Here is an 18324-nt window from a genome sequence, read left to right on the forward strand (position 1 = left end):
TTATGTGTACGTTTTTCATAGAATTCAATTTTTTTTGTTGTTCTTTTCATAATTACTCTCCCTATCATGACTATTATGATCATTATTATAAGACAATTATCATTTCGTCATCACCACTTTTCATTATACAAAACAACGAACCTGATTCCATTCCATTAGGCTGTTCAGCTTATTATGCAAAGCTTTACTTAAAAACCTACATCCCTTTCTTTTCCCTTGTTAAATGAAACATGATTTAGAATAAGAAGGGTTCACCAGTCATAAGCACATATATGATAAATTTGTGTATAACTCATTAACATCTCCATGAGCACCACTCTTTAATGATTATACAGGAAGATGGACTGGTCAGAAATGAATGTACAGGGCAATCTTAGCATGTTGTTTTGTGAACAGTTTGTCCCCATTATTAAGAAAATTAAAAACAAAATAAAGAAAATATATTCAGGTATTGTTTTTTTTTTACCTTGATCACAATTTTTCCCTGTATATCCAGGTTGACACTCACAGGTATAGACTGTTACAAAGTCTGTACATGTTGCTCCGTTAAGACAAGGATTCGGGGAACATGCATTGTTAACTGCGAAGAAAATAAAAGAAGAAGAATGGATTTGATGAGTCTGACCTTGAATTGACTTTTAATATAATGATTCAATCAAATATAAAGACGACAATCTTGATAGTCATATAAACTACTAGGGATTCTACTACCCATAAAATATGGATACACTTATGCAAGTGAGGCCTTAACACTGATCTACATTTTTAGAAAAATGTGCACATTGGGTCAAGTTCTTCACATTCTAATAAGAGAGAATGGAAAAAAAACCTTGAACGATTGACTTTGAATTGGCTACATTTAGAATGCAGGTATGCTATTGCAGTCCATGACATATGTAACATACATGAGATCGTAGGTAATTATAACGAAGAGACCTAGAGCTATTATTGAATTTGGACCTATATGAAACTGTTTCAATACGGGTATCTATGAATTTGCGTTTATTTCTCAATTTCAAAACTAAATTTTAAACATTAATATATATAGCTAAATATAACAAAGACATCAGGGAATGCTGTAAGCATTTAATAAAGAAAATTCATGTTGAGATTTTTCCTTATTCAAGATTACTTTCTTGTACTCAGTAGACTCATTAGACTGATTAGTAATGTCTAACTTCAATGTTTATACTGTACTCAAGTATTAAGATGAGCTTAACAGTCCAAGATGGTAACCACAAACGTAGACAATGGTTGGTAATTCATAACACTTGTTGATATTAATAAATTTGACATTCTGATGACAAAATTTCCCCAAGCCACTAAAATACCACAATTTTAGAAGCTTGTAACAATGACATTAACTTGGTAATTGAAGCTATATTGGTTAAACCGGACCCGGATACTAAAGCCAGTATACTTACCTATTTGACAATTATTTCCACTGTAACCATCAGGACAGTTACACTGGTAGGAATAGGATGTGAGACTTGCAATACACACCCCGCTATTCTCACATGGATTGTTAAAACAAGGGTCCAGTACTATAAAAACAAAATAGAAATAAATTTAATTATAAAAAAAGAGGGCTAAAGATGGATCTCAATTTTGAACTTACTTCTTTGGATGAATAATTATCACACAAATTCAATGATGTAATAGAAGGGAATGCAACATCAAACCAGATCAAAGCAGGGAAAAAACTTTCCAGGTAGTAATAAATGAGAGTGCTCAATAGTAATTTTGAAAAAAAATAATACTGTAACAATTTTTTTTAAGCGCAACCTAAAATGCACAATGCATACTAAAATGTGTGAAATCTAATCTGCTCTCAATTAAAACGATGACTAACTCCAATTGTCAAATTATAACATAAGTCATCAAGAATGAGACTGATAATTCTGGGAAAGACAAGTACTACAATGTTAGCATGATTAATTGCATAAAATTCCATGCTATGTGCGGTTGGAACTTTTTCTACTCACAAATCTCACAGCGACTTCCAACGTATCCAGTTGGGCAAGTGCAGGTGTAGTCATATACCCCTGTTACCTTCTCACACGTGCCTCCATTGAAGCAAGGCCCACTGGAACAAGGGTTAATGGCTGCAAAAGATGTAAATTTGTAGAAATCACATCAAATAAAATGGAGACAAATATTGAGATGAGAGAGGATCAATTTTTCTCAACACACTTTTTTAATGCAAGGATTTATATTCATTGAATTTAAACTCTATACTGACTAATGATAAAGCAGAGAATACTCTGAATTTTCCGTTAATCTGTCTGAGTTTATCAGCAATCGTTGAATTATTTATGTAACGTAACATAAGAGGAGAGAAGAAAAAGAGAAAATAAGAAAAATAGGGGAAGAAGAGAGAGAGAGAGAAAGGGAATGAGAAAGAAAAGGAGGTGGATTTAAAAAAATATATGAATATAATCTTAAAAAATTTAGTAACAGATTTTGAGACATTGGTGATGAAGTGATATCACAATGCTGATAGAAAAAGACAGGGAAAAGTGGAAATAGAGACCAAAGAGAAAATCCTTAGAACTTTAAGTTAGATCTACTTACCAAGCTCGCAGTTATCACCAGTGAATCCTAGTTGACAGTCACAGCTGTAGTAAGCTCCAAAATTCCTACAGGTCCCACCGTTTTGACAAGGAGAGCTACTGCATTGGTTTGAAACTGTATAAGATGATAAGATATATAAAGAAAAAGTTGAAAAAAAACTATTTTATCATAAGTATTGATGAATATAATTAGAAAGAAACAGGAGAAACACTTTGAGCACACTGTAAGGGCACAGACCTTGACTGAAACAAGTGGGCTTAAAGATTAGTCAAGCCAAAATACACATTGCTGTTTGAAATGTCGCAAAATAGAGTTCAATTCAACGCTAAGGAAGGTTAAGATCCGGGCTACCCTAGTGTGTTTTGATATATCAATGGATTATGGCTGCCAGCTATATAGGACCACCAGTAAATAAGAATATTGATGCTGCAAGATATTTAGACATATATTTTCATTAAACATTCAATAGGGCCGTCTGCACCATCCCGAGTTTTCAAATTAGCGCGCTATTTCTGATCCGGCAAATTATCCCGATCTGAAAAATCTCGAGATTGTTTGTAATGCAGACGCAATTATCGCGCTAGTTCGTAGGATTAATCTCGAGATTGCAATCCCAAGTCAACTTGGGTTTATTTGCAAAATAGCGCGCTATTTACGAATTATCGCGCTAATTCGTAGGTGCAGACGCACTCGGGTTTGGACTCGGGTTAATTTATTCATGACCTTCAGTCCATAATGCAATTCGTGTTCCATTTCCGCCTTGGTAAAAACATAAACAGCGATTATACCGAACGCATGCGAAAGTCAACTTTATCATAGCGTTCATCAATTCCCCAATCAGCAACGATGGTGTCAAGCCCCCCGTGAATGGATTTTGGGAGAGACCAGACCGATGGGGGAGGCGCTCATTATCGACGATGGTCATAGTCAATAACAATACTGACAGCATTGTCTTATTCCTTCGCAAAATGTGAGCAAATAGCATTTCTTCCCCCCCCCTCTCTCTCACCCCCTCTGTCGTTGCCTCGGAGTCCGCCATCATATTAAACGAAGAATACTTCACTCGCTTATAATTATAGCGCGGCTGAGCTGAGAGGATTGTTGCATAACAACGGTCGAATTCGGCACATCGCGGGAAGTTATTCAAAAGCGCGGGCCGTTGAAACTCCAAGATCGAAAGTGCGCATGCTCGGAATATCGGCTTGTTGCCTCGCTCGAGCAAGAATCGCTCTTCGTGCGATGGTGGAGACGGGGTTTCTTGAATCTCGAGATTAATCGCGAAGAGGGCTGATCGGGCTAAAATCTCGAGATTGAGCAAACTCGGGATGGTGCAGCACCGCCTTATGTGAGAAAACTTGGTTACACTTTAGAAATTGGGTATGATCAGATTAATTTCATTTTTTTCTCAAGCATTGAATTAGAATAATGATACAAACAAAAACAGAAAATGTATAATGGTCTATAAAACAATAAGAACCTTGCTTTTCAGAAATATTCATAGTAGTTTCTGACACACTAGGTATTTAAAGTAAATCATTATTACTGAGGCTGGATTAAAGAATGCTTTGATATACCTGCATAAAAGAAAGATGCTATTTATTTCTAAGGAGCTTATTAACCCTCTAAGTTTTTTAAATTCAGTATAAGTATTGACACAGGTCTGCATATACATACAGAGTTGAAAAAATATCTGTCACATTCTGCTCTTTTACTATTATGACAGATTAGCTCAAATATATTTACTTGGGGCTAGAGACATACCTGTTAGGCAACGGTCACCTTCAAAACCAGGAAGACACTGGCAGATGTAGGTATCATGAGTGCCCAGATTATTACATGATCCTCCATTATAACAGGGGTTGCTATCGCATGGATCAAACGCTTAAAGTAAATAAAATGATGCAATGTAACATATTATTACACTAAGTGAATATTTTAAAAATAACACAGCCTGATATCCAGAAACGTATCAAATTGAGATATGAGAAGTATTGATCATTATAGTGTCCACATAAGTATAAGACTGTCCATTAGAACAAGGATTGCTATCATGTGGATCAAATGCTGGCAATAAATAAAAGATGCAATGTAAACTACAAATTACAGTAAATATTCTTATTTTAGAAAAAATACAGCTATTCATTTTCATTTATTCCTTGTATGAATGTCAAGAATTTCAATATTGCAGTCCTGTTTTCCAATATGTCGTACAGTAATTTGAAAACAATGTACAATATTTTTCTTTCAACATGATTTCTGTTTAAAATTCATTTTGACTGCGCATGAGGTATAATATGAGATAACGTATGTGAGGAACTTTTGCAATGTTTAGTCATGTAATCACGTCACATTACGCTATTGTGTATTGAGTACATTCTTTAAATAAATCCCCCTAATCAACAAAGTGTTAGGTTATGTTGATTAAAGGACAAGTCCACCCAAACAAAAACTTGATTTGAATAAAAAGAGAAAAATTCAACAAGCACAACACTGAAAATTACATCAAAATCGGATGTAAAATAAGAAAGTTATGGCATTTTAAAGTTTCGCTTATTTTCAACAAAATGGTTATATGAACGAGCCAGTTACATCCAAATGAGAGAGTTGATGACATCACTCACTCACTATTTCTTTTGTATTTTATTATATGAAATATGATATATTTTGATTTTCTCATCATTGTCATGTAAAATGAAGTTTCATTCCTCCCTAAACACTTGGAATTACAATATTTTAACATTTTGTGCTTCAGGCAAGGAGGTCCTAATTGTCAAATTCGTAAAAACTGAAATATTGTATAATTCAAACAATAAAAAACAAAAGAAATAGTGAATGAGTGACGTCATCGACTCTATCATTTGGATGTAACTGGCTCGTTCATATAACTATTTTGTTGAAAATAAACAAAACTTTGAAATGTCATAACTTTCTTATTTTCCATCCGATGAAATTTTCAGCATTGTGCTTGTCTGATTTTTCTCTATTGATTCAAATCAACATTTCTCTGAGGTGGACTTGACTTTAATTTAAAAAGTGAGACTTTCGGACTTTCATGTTTTGTTGCCCACATACATTACGATCTTTGTAAGGGTGCATTTTGGTGTGTAACGTCATGTAAAATTCACTCATAAGTTTCTTCAGTGATTATTTCAAACATGCTTCAATATTGATTATCTTTTACCTGCCATGCGTTAATAATTTCATTTGCTTCAAACTTTAAGGAAGAAATTTCAGTTACTATTTCTATCAAACTGGAATCAAAACATTTTGATGATGGTAATATTTATCCATCAAAATCAGGTTAAATTATTTCTTGGTTACACTGTAGAGTAGATAACCTTGAGACTTTGAAAACATTCAAAATGGTATCTACTTGAAATAAGGACTAAAAATCAATTAGGATTATCATAACTTACTATAGATTTCACAGTTAATGCCTTCATAATAAATAGGGCATCCACAGGAGTAGGAATATAGACCCTGATTGCTGATATTAATGACACAAGTACCTCCTGCCTGGCATGGATTACTGTAACATGGATCAACTGTAAAAGTGAAAAATATGGAAATGAAAAATGAGGTTTTAAACACTGGAAGTCACTGGTGATCGAAGATGCAATGTGATACATTACACATCAGCTGGGCAAACTTTATATCTAAAAGCAGTAACATGTTCGTGACACTGAATATATGGCTGCCATAATCAATGAATCCAGTACAATGGTGTTTCTTTTACATGGTAAAGTAGCCCAATTTCTTGAGATAGAAAGCAGAAATTAGGACAGACATTATTGGATTATAAGGCTTTCAATTCTTACATCAAATACAAGATCTTATTGATTACTTTATTTAAATTTATAGTATTGCATAATTTATTTTTGATTATATGACATGATTTGTAGAATTTGTACATGACACATCCATCAGTCGTCGGACCGTTACTCATTTTAAAAATATTTCTAATTTAATGGAAACTAATTACGCCAGAGAAAATAATAGAAATGTAAACATTATCCCACCATGAGCAATTAAATAATAGAGTTATTACCAATGTTGCAGTTGGGTCCAAGGAGACCGGTTGTGCAGTCACATCGGTAGTTGAGTTGGGCAAAGCTGTCAACAATCGTGTTACAGGTTGCTCCATTTAGGCAAGGGTCACTGTGGCATGGACTCACTGCAAGTGGAGAAATCAAATATCATACTTTATAATCATATTCTAAATTATACAGAACCAGGATCCAATCATAAAAGTGTACCAGCGAGTTTCATTACTCTTTTTTAAGTCACAGACACCTTTTAAGTCCAGATTCATGATGGCAAGGACCAAGAATCGGTAGTGCTAAAATTAGACAAAAAGTATTGCTTAAAAAACAGAATGTGCATATACTCTTTAATTGTGTGTTTAACCTGAAGTCAGAAATATAATGGAATTTGGGAATCAATTCAGATAGCATTGGTGTCATACTACGGTTACTCAGAAGCCAAATAAACATAATGTTGATTTAGAAATTACTCAGAATTCCTATGATTATGACACAAATTAAATGCAAGTCAAGTTCCATGCAATTGCTGGTCTACAGCTCAAATCTCTTTCTCTCTAAAAAGAAAGCATGCAACCTACAGGAGGAGAGATGGGCAGTAATGAACCCTCATAAATCTGAATGATGTACAGGTCACAATAAAATATCCTATCCCACTTACACCTGGGATCTAAAGATATTCAAGTTTCAGAACTTTTTGTAACAGACTTGTATTTCCAATGAAGAACCACCCATGACATTAATGGGGAAAGTTAAGATGATATACTTACAAACTTCACAATTCACTCCATAGTGAGACGGGGGGCACTGACACAAATAGAAAGATGGATAACTTGTGCAGTTGGCGCCATTCAGGCATGGATTACTCAGGCATGGATCAAACACAACTGCAAAGTAAACGAAACCATGAGCCGATGTTTTACCAAACATTTAAAACCGAATTCTATTATGGTGTTTTTTATTGTGTTGTCACAGCAATATAGCTGGTTTATTACATGCGCTAGACTCACAAATAGATGTGAGAAAACATTTGCAATCGACTGATTACAGATTGTGACATGAATTAGATTATAGTTAAGTTGAAAGCATGTTCATTATACCCTTCATAAGACCCTCTTACACAACATGGCGATTGCTCGTATTATTAATTGCATTCAACATTTGTTCTTGTAATACAAAATTGATCTTGTAACGAGTACAACCAATCACAAATATCATTAGAATAATAAATTACTAAGCTTTGTGATAAGGGGCCAAGGCAATTAATTACATTCAGCTCTCTGTGTTACTTACATGGTGTCTCGCACTGATACCCGGTCCAGCCAGACTGGCATATACACTGAAACGCGGTGTTCTGGTTGACTAACGTGCAATTTCCTTCATTCATGCAAGGGTCACTCAGACAGGGGTTGTAAAATCCTTTTGATGACAAAAAATATTCATATTATTTATTCAACACTTTCATAAAAGGTAACAAAGTGCTGTATAAACCTCTACTTTTGAAATTTTATTTCACTGATTATCTTTTTTTTTAACTAAACATGATTAAGGAATTCCTGAGGATATATTTTATTTCAAATACATGCATAATCTATTCTTGAAGTACATTTTTTCTATAACATTTTTTTTTCACAGCTTACAGAGATACAGTTTATGATAAAAGTGGCAATGAGAATAAACTATCAAAGTCAATAAACCGTCTTATTTTCTAAAGCTTGAAATTAACTTTTGTTAGGAATTCAATTGTTATAATACAAGACATATATCCCCGTAATTCACAAGTCTGTGAATAGGAAACTTGAAATAACACTTTTTGGTATTGTCTCCCTCAATTTAATTTTGGTACTTAACTATGACTTGCAGGTAATCAGTGAAACCCCCTTTCAATTGTTTATAGTATACCCTGAGGCCTGAGAAATATGATTCAGATGACATGATGAACTCATTTTGTTATATGATGTATGCTGGTAATTGATTAAGCCCCAATTAACTTAGAAAGATGGCAGTAGCAACCCAGAGGAGCAATCATTCTAAGCTGAAATTCTTGGAATCATGGTGAATCGCATTTACAGTCTGCAACAGTTCTGCAATTGCTGAATCAAAATTATCATCCAATATTTGCAATTGATTGCCAATCTTTGTGACAATCGACCCAGTCTTTAATGGTTTTCAACGTCTCACCTTGCGAGCAATCATCACTTGTAAAGCCAGGTTTACAGTTACAGATGAACTTGGCTCCATTAGGAACACAGGTGCCTTCATTCTGACAGGGGTTACTATCACATGGAATAGCTGAAGAAATATATGTAGACTGTTATATATCATCGTATAATGACTGGCCATGATAAAAGCACATTTCATGCTACATAACATTTCAATTGGGGGATATTGTCATCTGATAGCTAGTTTACAGTGCCTTAATTCACGTTCTTCTTACACCTATATGTGAAACAACATGCAATCTCACACTAATTCTTATTATAATCATTTCATTTTATTCATACAATAAGAATAATAACATGCCTAATATAATCAAGGCAAATAATAAATAGCAATATCTTGCTGAACCTCACACATCCAACCGGTTAGCCTAGCTAGAGAAGCAATCAACTAAATTCGTTCTTCCTTTCTATATTATATGGGGTAATAAAGATCTTTATATAAACGTGTGAAATGTGATTACAAGTCAATTCTTTCTAAAAATGTATTTGTGTTACTGTACAAAATTTGGGGAATTAGATGAGGTTGAAAAACCAATGGATCAACAATAATTAGATAAACATCATTAACCAGGAGGGCAGCAAAAAAGGGAACAGGTAACTTTTACTGCATAAAAAAAGGATTATAGATGGGAGTCAAGATTGTGATATGCCTTATGGCGTGGTTTAATGATCACCAAACTTTATGGATTTGTATTGATGAGACCTTACTTACGTATTTCACAGTTGTCTCCCACCCAAGGCCATGGGCAGGTGCAGTTGTACCCAATAGACCCCAGTGAACATGATCCACCATTCATGCAAGGTTGGGAGTAACAGAAGTTCTCTGTGGGAGTGGAATGTGATGAAGGATATGAAGGGAAATGTATTAGTTAACCTGGGGGAGGGGGATGGCACAACATTATGCTCCTGCGTTATTTGCTCCGGGTCTTAATATCTCAGAGGGCATAGAGTTACAGTTAGGGTTTTAACACAGTTTTAGCTCAGAATAAATGTAAAAAGGATTGGGGTTTATTTGGTTTTGAAAGTAGGTGTTATGTTGCTGCAGAAAATGCCATGGTATAATTCTCTAAAATAAGAGAAAGGTGTTATTTTGGCCTCAAATATAAGAGTTTTATCTGTGAGCTTATCTCAAAGATATAACTTTTTTGTTTTGCCTGATATAAGAAATTGATATTTCAACTAAAAGTAGGATCAAAACATTATTTTGGATTAATTAAACGTTCAATGAATATATGACAGAATGAAGTATGTGATCTTTGCGCTTCAATCTTGATTTCCATCCGTTATGTAAAAGTTGGTCATTGAATAAGTCTGCATTAAATCAAGTGCAGTAATGTGGGTTTCAGTTGATTGAATATATTTTAGATATTTTTTCAAAGCTTACAATACATGTACATATCTTTCCAAAACGTATGAAACCTAGGGACTTGTTTTGACTGACTTATTGTGGATTTTTCGGCTGGTAGTGACCTATGAATTAGTAGGTAAATGCTGAACTTCGAGGTACAAATTAGTGCTCAATATTTACATCATATACATTACAGTATGGGTTGTTAAATATGACATAAAAATGCCATAATCAGTCATCAGCTTTCTTAATCCAAACGTCGAAATCTGTCTTGGACTAAGTGTCCTTTAATATAAGAAAATTTCTATTCCACAACATCTTTGTTGCCCTAAAAAGCCCTTTGATATTTGACAAAATGTTGACTCAGAAATTCTCTAGGTATTGGATCCAACAAATGTACATCTATAAGAAACGTACTAGTATATACTGTTTTGTTACAATTGACAATTGATTCAGCCATTTTAAACAGAGGTTAACTTACGTTAACGGCCATTTGCTATAGAAATATGGTGATTTCAAGCATAAAATCAATAATGTAATTGATAAAAAAATATATGTGTCAAAATATACCACATGATTTAAAGTGATGTAAAAATTAAGGTTAAAAAATATGAATGAAATGGGACTTCCAATGAGCACATAATGTAATGAGAAAAGTACAAAATATAATTATTTTAGGAATAATATGAACGCAGCAAACCTCCCTCACCACCTTTCAAATGGTTTTAAATGAAATATCTTTACAGTAATAAAATAGAACCTATTTCCTCCAGCAAGGACAATGACATATCATGGGGTTTTATTTCGTGTGGTATTGATGATTAGTATTAAAAACTTTTGGCAATTATCATGTAAGTGGAATAGTGATACCAATGACAAACCTATTTCACATCGCTCTCCTAGAAATCCAACTTCACAAACACACAGAAATGTTTCATTTCCAAGCTGGCAGGTAGCTCCATTTAGACAAGGGTTGTTCAAACAATAGTTTACTGCAATGGAATGAAACATGTTTACGATAATTAGTAGCTTTGTGGAAATGTGTATTCTTATGATTGTTGCATTTCCTTTTCTTCAGATGGGAAAGATTGAGTACCTCGAATATGAAGAATTTGAAACGAATTATCAATGCAAAGATATCTAGAACTGAGCAGTTGTATTTAATAATATGGTACTTTTCTACCATTATACTACATTTCAGACTATGAAGTAAAAACATTTACTATCACTTGCATTTTTAATTCATCTGAAATACATGGTGGTCTTAAGACATGATTTTTCCAGTGTTAGGTCTATTCTCTTCATAACATGCTTTTAGAGCATAAAAGTCAGGCAGTTCATATTTCTCAAGAGTTACCAATTCAATCCAATCACAAATCATTGTATACCCACAAGTAATTGTTTGTCTAAGAATGCCCATTTACCTATATACCGGTATTAATTATTTGATACCATGCAAGCTAATTACTCCCCCCAATATTTTTTGTAAAGAATGAACATCTATATGGTCACTTAATCTTCAAACACAAATTGATTTGTTCTGGATGATCGACCTTTTATTCAGAAGAGAGAAATAAACTTACCGACTTCACAATTTGTCCCGATATATCCCTGCAGACATCCGCATAGGTAGCCAACTCCTCCTAGTTGGCAGGTTGCATTGTTTTGGCATGGCTCACTCAAGCAATGGTCAACTGATTATTTGTTTTATTTTTAAACAAATATGTGAAATTGAAATAAATACAAAAAGCTTGTCTAAAATTGTAAAAGAAAATTTCAGCAATCAGATTGAAAAAATTAACACTAGCACTTAATATACAAATAGCGAATAGGCATGAGTGCGATGGTGCGAGATTTCGCATGAGGTGAAAGAAAGATGCTCTATTCAACGAGGCGTTAGCCGAGTTGAATAGAGCGTTTCTTTCTTTCACCGAATGCGAAATCTCGCACCATTGCACGAATAAGAATATTCGCTATTTGTGTTGTTGAACGCCTCGGAATCTAGCGAAAATATGAAAAAACAGTTTTTCCCTCCAGTAATCGATGAAAAGGGAGCAAAAATATTGAAAGCGAAAAGCAAAATCCCACAAGCCGGGCCCACAAGCCGACATGACCTTGGACAGCGTTGCGCATTTAGCCAGCCAGCGAGCTGTACGCGCATTGTCACCTTATTCAATTAAATCGCATTGTGACGTCACCTCCTAAAGCCGTGCAATGGTACATTTTGGATGGTACGTCTTGTGTGCAACGGTACGAATGTGTGACGTTCAGCCTCCCATTTGATCGCGTACAACTAGCTAAGTAGGCGTTGTACAATATTGCATAGATACAGAATTAAGTGAATTAAGATTTGCCTACATTTTTAAATTGTTATAATGACATGATATTCAATTCAAATTTTAATACAACTCTTAACACAGTGAAATCAAATGATGTTTCACACAAATACAATAAAAACTACATTTGATAATAAATATTGTATGTACATTTTTTTTTCATGAAATGCTGCAATATATATCTTGTTTCAATCTATTTTAATGCACAGGGAGCTACTAATCACAAGCTTTTATGAACTTTTCTGTAGTTTCCATTTTTCTCTCATATTACTTGTCATTCCTGTACACAAATACACTAACACATTATTCTGCTGAGAAAATAACTAACATTGAACTGAAGTGATTATGTATATCATAATCAAATGTTTTTCCCATCCTACGAAAATTAAGAGAAAATGACTTTAAGCCAATTCCTGATAACTAAGTAAATATAACACGCATATCAAAATCAAATGTATGTTCATAATGGAATACATAGTTTGTATTGATCTCAATAAAACTATATAATAAAAACATATCAATTATGTTCCGGGTGATTGGACTATTCACTGTTAGTTTCATTTCATAGTACATAAAACCCTTGAATATTCATAAATTTGTAAAATAGATAATTCAATATTTACCAAGACCACACTGTTGGCCGGTGAAACCCAGGGTACAATTACATTCATAGCCTGTTGGTGTAAGTTGACAAGAAGCATTGTTCGCACAAGGCATATCATAGCAGAAATCCTCTGTAAATAAAATGACCAGATATATACAAATCAAGTACGGGTGTTGAGAAACATTAAAAGACAAGTGGAATGCCTCTGGCCGTCTCACCTGCATTACGCGGTTCAATATAGCAGCAGTGCTCACTTTGAATACTACTCTAACTCGCACAAGATGTTCAGTGATACATGGTTACTCTTATTTCCCTTTTTTTATGAACTAGACCAATAAACTTACAGAGATATGATGGTTATTCAACAAAAAACCGCAACATGGCCAAAGTTCATTGACCTTACATGACCTTTGACCTTGATCATTTGACCTGAAACTCGAACAGGATGTTCAGTGATACTTGATTACTCTTATGTACAAGTTTCATGAATCAGATCCATAAACTTTCAAAGTTATGATGGTAATTCAACAGATACACCCAATTCGGCCAAAGTTCATTGACCTTTGACCTTGGTCATGTGACCTGAAATGCGCACAGGATGTTCAGTGATACTTGATTACTCTAATGTCCAAGTTTAATGAACTAGACCAATAAACTTTCAAAGTTATGATGGTAATTCAACAGATACCCCCGATTCGGCCAAAGTTCATTGACCCAAAATGACCTTTGACCTTAATCATGAGACCTGAAACTTGCACAAAATTTTCAGTGATGCTTGATTACTATTATGTCCAAGTTTCATGAATCAGATCCATAAACTTTCAAAGTTATGATGGGAATTCAACAGATATCCCCAATTCGGCCAAAGTTCATTGACCCTAAATGACCTTTGACCTTGGTCATGTGACGTGAAACTCATGCAGGATGTTCAGTGATACTTGATTAACCTTATGTCCAAGTTTCATGAACTAGGTCCATATATTTTCTAAGTTATGATGACATTTCAAAAACTTAACCTCAGGTTAAGATTTCGATGTTGATTCCTCCAACATGGTCTAAGTTCATTGACCCTAAATGACCTTTGACCTTGGTCATGTGACATGAAACTCTAATAGGATGTTCAGTAATACTTGATTAACCTTATGGCCAAGTTTTATTAACTAGGTCCATATACTTTCTAAGTTATGACATCATTTCAAAAACTTAACCTCAGGTTAAGATTTGATGTTGACGCCGCCGCCGCCGCCGCCGCCGTCGCCGCCGCTGTCGCCGTCGGAAAAGCGGCGCCTATAGTCTCACTTTGCTTCGCAGGTGAGACAAAAAATGCTTAGTATAGCACGGTGTGCTACATTACAGGTAGCATTAAAAAAGAAAACTGAAACACTTTGAAATACCTGATTCGTAAATGATTTAAGTTGGTATCATACATGTAATTTTATTTTTCCTTACCTATTTCACAGAAGTCTCCAAGGAAGATTGGAGGGCATTCACACTGGTAGCCATTCGCTTCGAGAAGACAAGTTCCTCCATTCTGACAAGGGTCACTGTAGCAATGGTTATCTATATGAAAAAAAAATATTACCAGGGTGGTTGACAGATGTCTTGTAACCATAAGATGATATATGTGAATAAAGATAATCTGTCAATAATGTTTGATCTAAGCCAGATGTCTTTTGTCACTATAAGACAAAACCCTTTTTTGCTTAACTCAAATTTACACCATGCCTTGTTATTTCATTGGTCTATCGAGGACAATAGGAATTCATCATCTTTCTTTTTTTCATTCTGGTAAAGGAAACCAAGAAAACATATATCAGAATGACATTATGATCATTTCTCCAAGTAAGTAGAAATCTTAGTCTGAAAGGGTATACCACCAAATATCTTAACAATAAAATTTTATTCTGCAAAAGAAAAGTATCAGGATTTAAAATAATCCTTGTAATCGTTATCATACTGACAATTTATTATACAAGTCAAATATCCTATACTTGGAGGTAGAAAATACTCGGCTTTGTCCTTGATGAGCAGTCAGACCGTAATTGACCTTGTCCTTAGCTTCCAAACCTTATGCACAACACTGCAATCACAGTTTAAACCCTTGCTTAAAGACATTCCAATACTTGAGTAGTAGTCTAATAGCAAGCACTTGATTGTCATATGAAAGAATGCAGTACTCCGTTTGGACTGTGCTACTCATGATGTATATATTAAAACATGTGTGTACATTGAATAATGGCCAAATATTTGTGGAAGATTGCAATTACATTCACCAAAGTTAGGCCTCCAGACACATTTACAATCCAATGGACTTTCAATTCCACTTCAGAAACAAGCTATACCTCCTACTTTATACCCTACTTTCCCCTACATATATGATACTATTATTTTGCTTTTTTTACATTGTGTATGACTCAGTAAAGATTTGAAAATCCATTATATACATGTTACACACCTTGTTCACAATTCCGACCAACAAATTTGTCGGTACAGATACACTCATAGTTGATGATGTCTTGGAGATTACATGTGGCATTGTTCAGGCATGGCTCACTATAACAATAATCAACTAGAGAAGAAAAAAGCGGAAAATTTTAAATTCTAAAATGATTCAACCATTTCATTTATCATTACAGGTACAATACATAACATATGAAGTATCAAAATTTTGTTAAGCTAAGTTTTGTTTATAAGTCATTCCTACTACATAATGGTGGTAGCTTTGTTCAGCTTCAAATACAATTTTATCTGTAATTGTAAATTTTATTAGTCAGACAATGTATTGAGGTCAAGAGAATGGGAAAATTCTGTAATGTCACTAGAAAATGATAGCTAAAGCTAAAGACCTTATTTTTCATTTCCCATTAATTTAAATGTCGTACTGCTCTCAAATTACAATATTGCTTCACAGAACACCAAGAGAAGAATGGAGAAAAATGACATTAATATTATTTTTCTATGGAATTGCTCAGATGATGAAATAAAGAATTAATCTACGATTCAAACAGTTAACTCAAGCTAAAATCATATCTAAAGGCTTTCATAATATTTGGAAGTAGTGATAAAAAATAGCGTTAAATGGGTTAAACTTACAATTTTCACAATGTATTCCAAAGTAGTCTGGAGGGCATGTGCAGTTATATCCAGCTCCATCAGGGGCAAGGTCACATGTAGCACCATTTTGACAAGGGTCACTGAAGCAAAAGTCCTCTGTAAATGTTATGAAATTGGATATGTAAGACTGAATTTAATAAACATCGCATTGTGCTTTTTGAAGAGTATGTGGGTAAGAGTGCAAAGATATATGTAAAATTGCTGTGTCAAATAGTGATCATTCCAAATGTGCATACGAATAGATTTTCATGACATGATTTCCTTTTCAGGATTTTCATTTTACTGTCATTCATATTTCTGTCTCTTTCTTTTTATCCTCTTCCTCTTTTAAATTCTCAACATTTACTCTTCAACCCCAAAGCCTAGTTAATATATATAATAATAATATAGAGTATTTCTAAAGCACCAAATCCACATTGATTATGTGCTCAAGGCACTGAAATATACTTGGTATATTACTATTACCCCGGCTGTAGCTGAGTGGCCATATAGGCGATAAAGCATTCAAGGAATAAATCCTACCGGGCACCCATTCACCTCATCTGGGTCGAGTGCAGCAAAATGTGGATAAATTTCTTGCCGAAGTAAATTACGCCATGGCTGGGATTCGAACCCATGACCCTCTGTTTCAAAGTCCGAAGACTAATCACTGGGCCATAACGCTCCACACACACATATATATATATATATATCACATTATTACATACATCAACAGAGTTGAACCTACTGAATCAAACTCTTCATCCTTCAGTTTTTGGCTCAAATACATATGTTTGCCTTTATATTACATCTAATTTCACTGTGGGCCATTACATGGTATCACAACATTGTGTTATAAATACATAATGATAAGATCACTAAAGAACCTCACCTATTTCACAGAAATCTCCAATGAAGCTTGTTATACAATCACACATATATCCATTTCCATTCATATCCAACAGACAGGTTCCTCCGTTTTCACAGGGGCCAGATAAACAGTAGTCAACTGAAGGACATGAGCAAACATGAACAGATGTTAATGCAACAATTATTTGGTTATGATTGCAATGATGGACAAGCTATAGTGATTTTTCACAACCACAGGGTACCCATTTACCCCTGGATGGAGAGTGGCAAAGTGCGGATTGACGCCTAGCCAAGGGCTGTCTAGGTCTACAAAATCTTTAATATGGCACCGAGTAAACTGACTGAAATTCTTATAACATGCAATTATCAAGGACAAATTGAAGAATGAACAGATGAAAAAGTAAGAAAAAAGTGAAATAGAAATTCAAATGAACCAACTGTGCCAGAAACTTGAAGCGCTAAATGGCTGTCATTTGAGGTAATGATCACATAATGTTACTAAATGATCAGTAAGGTGTCTGCATGTATGAAATGTATTATCATTATTATTTGAAAAAAAAATGTGTAATTGCCCTGTAATCAACAAAATAAGGTCAATTTGAAACAGATATTTTTGTCACAAAAAATAATTCATTTGAAAAGTGTTTTATCTGTGTTGGTCATTTTCAGCTACATGATCACTTTTCTGGCTAGATTTCATAATTTTACCTTTGCTAATCAAAATATGCCAGAATTCACCTTATGGAACCATAAAATAGATCCAATTCTGCAATGAAATGGTATCAATTGATTTTTTGAAAAAGACTTAATTGCTTGGAAACGAATCAGGTTTAATTCAGGTGTACTTACATAGTTCACAGTGTGTTCCGGTGTATTCTACAGTGCATTCACATTCATAACCAGCTCCATTCATGAGCAATGTACAAGTAGCCTCATTCTGACAGGGATTGCTAAAGCAGAAATCCTCTGGAATTAGAAATATCAATTGCATAAGATTTAAAATAGTAAATGGCGAGGTATTCTCGTAAGTCAATTTGACTTAATAGGATACTGTAATAAAGCCATTCATTAAATTTGAAAAGCAATAAATATAACTAAATAGTATACTACGAAAATGACAATATACAAATAGTACATATCATTGAGGGTTTTAGAAAGAATTATTAAGGGAGTTTACACTGTTTCTAACATAACAAAACCATGACCAGTCCAAATAACTATTCATTTTTATATTTTC

At 34.2% G+C, this 18324-nt stretch overlaps 1 protein-coding gene across 1 annotated transcript in view; it reads right to left on the minus strand.

Moving 5' to 3' along the window:
- The window catches only part of LOC121431356 (neurogenic locus notch homolog protein 1-like), a 69610-nt gene that overhangs the window by 22463 nt on the left and 28823 nt on the right, over positions 1-18324 (minus strand). Inside the window, exons 23-41 of the mRNA XM_041628896.1 lie at positions 17937-18053; positions 17110-17226; positions 16218-16334; positions 15580-15693; positions 14574-14684; positions 13144-13254; positions 11768-11878; positions 11066-11176; positions 9549-9659; positions 8796-8906; positions 7908-8033; positions 7385-7501; positions 6623-6748; positions 5991-6119; positions 4336-4455; positions 2575-2688; positions 1986-2105; positions 1425-1544; positions 467-580 (exon numbers count right to left, since the gene is read on the minus strand). Coding sequence (XP_041484830.1) covers positions 467-580; positions 1425-1544; positions 1986-2105; positions 2575-2688; positions 4336-4455; positions 5991-6119; positions 6623-6748; positions 7385-7501; positions 7908-8033; positions 8796-8906; positions 9549-9659; positions 11066-11176; positions 11768-11878; positions 13144-13254; positions 14574-14684; positions 15580-15693; positions 16218-16334; positions 17110-17226; positions 17937-18053 — 2217 coding nt within the window. The remainder of the gene's footprint in view (positions 1-466; positions 581-1424; positions 1545-1985; positions 2106-2574; positions 2689-4335; positions 4456-5990; positions 6120-6622; positions 6749-7384; positions 7502-7907; positions 8034-8795; positions 8907-9548; positions 9660-11065; positions 11177-11767; positions 11879-13143; positions 13255-14573; positions 14685-15579; positions 15694-16217; positions 16335-17109; positions 17227-17936; positions 18054-18324) is intronic.

Source organism: Lytechinus variegatus, chromosome 17 (assembly GCF_018143015.1).
Source record: "Lytechinus variegatus isolate NC3 chromosome 17, Lvar_3.0, whole genome shotgun sequence".
Lineage (NCBI taxonomy): Eukaryota > Metazoa > Echinodermata > Echinoidea > Temnopleuroida > Toxopneustidae > Lytechinus > Lytechinus variegatus.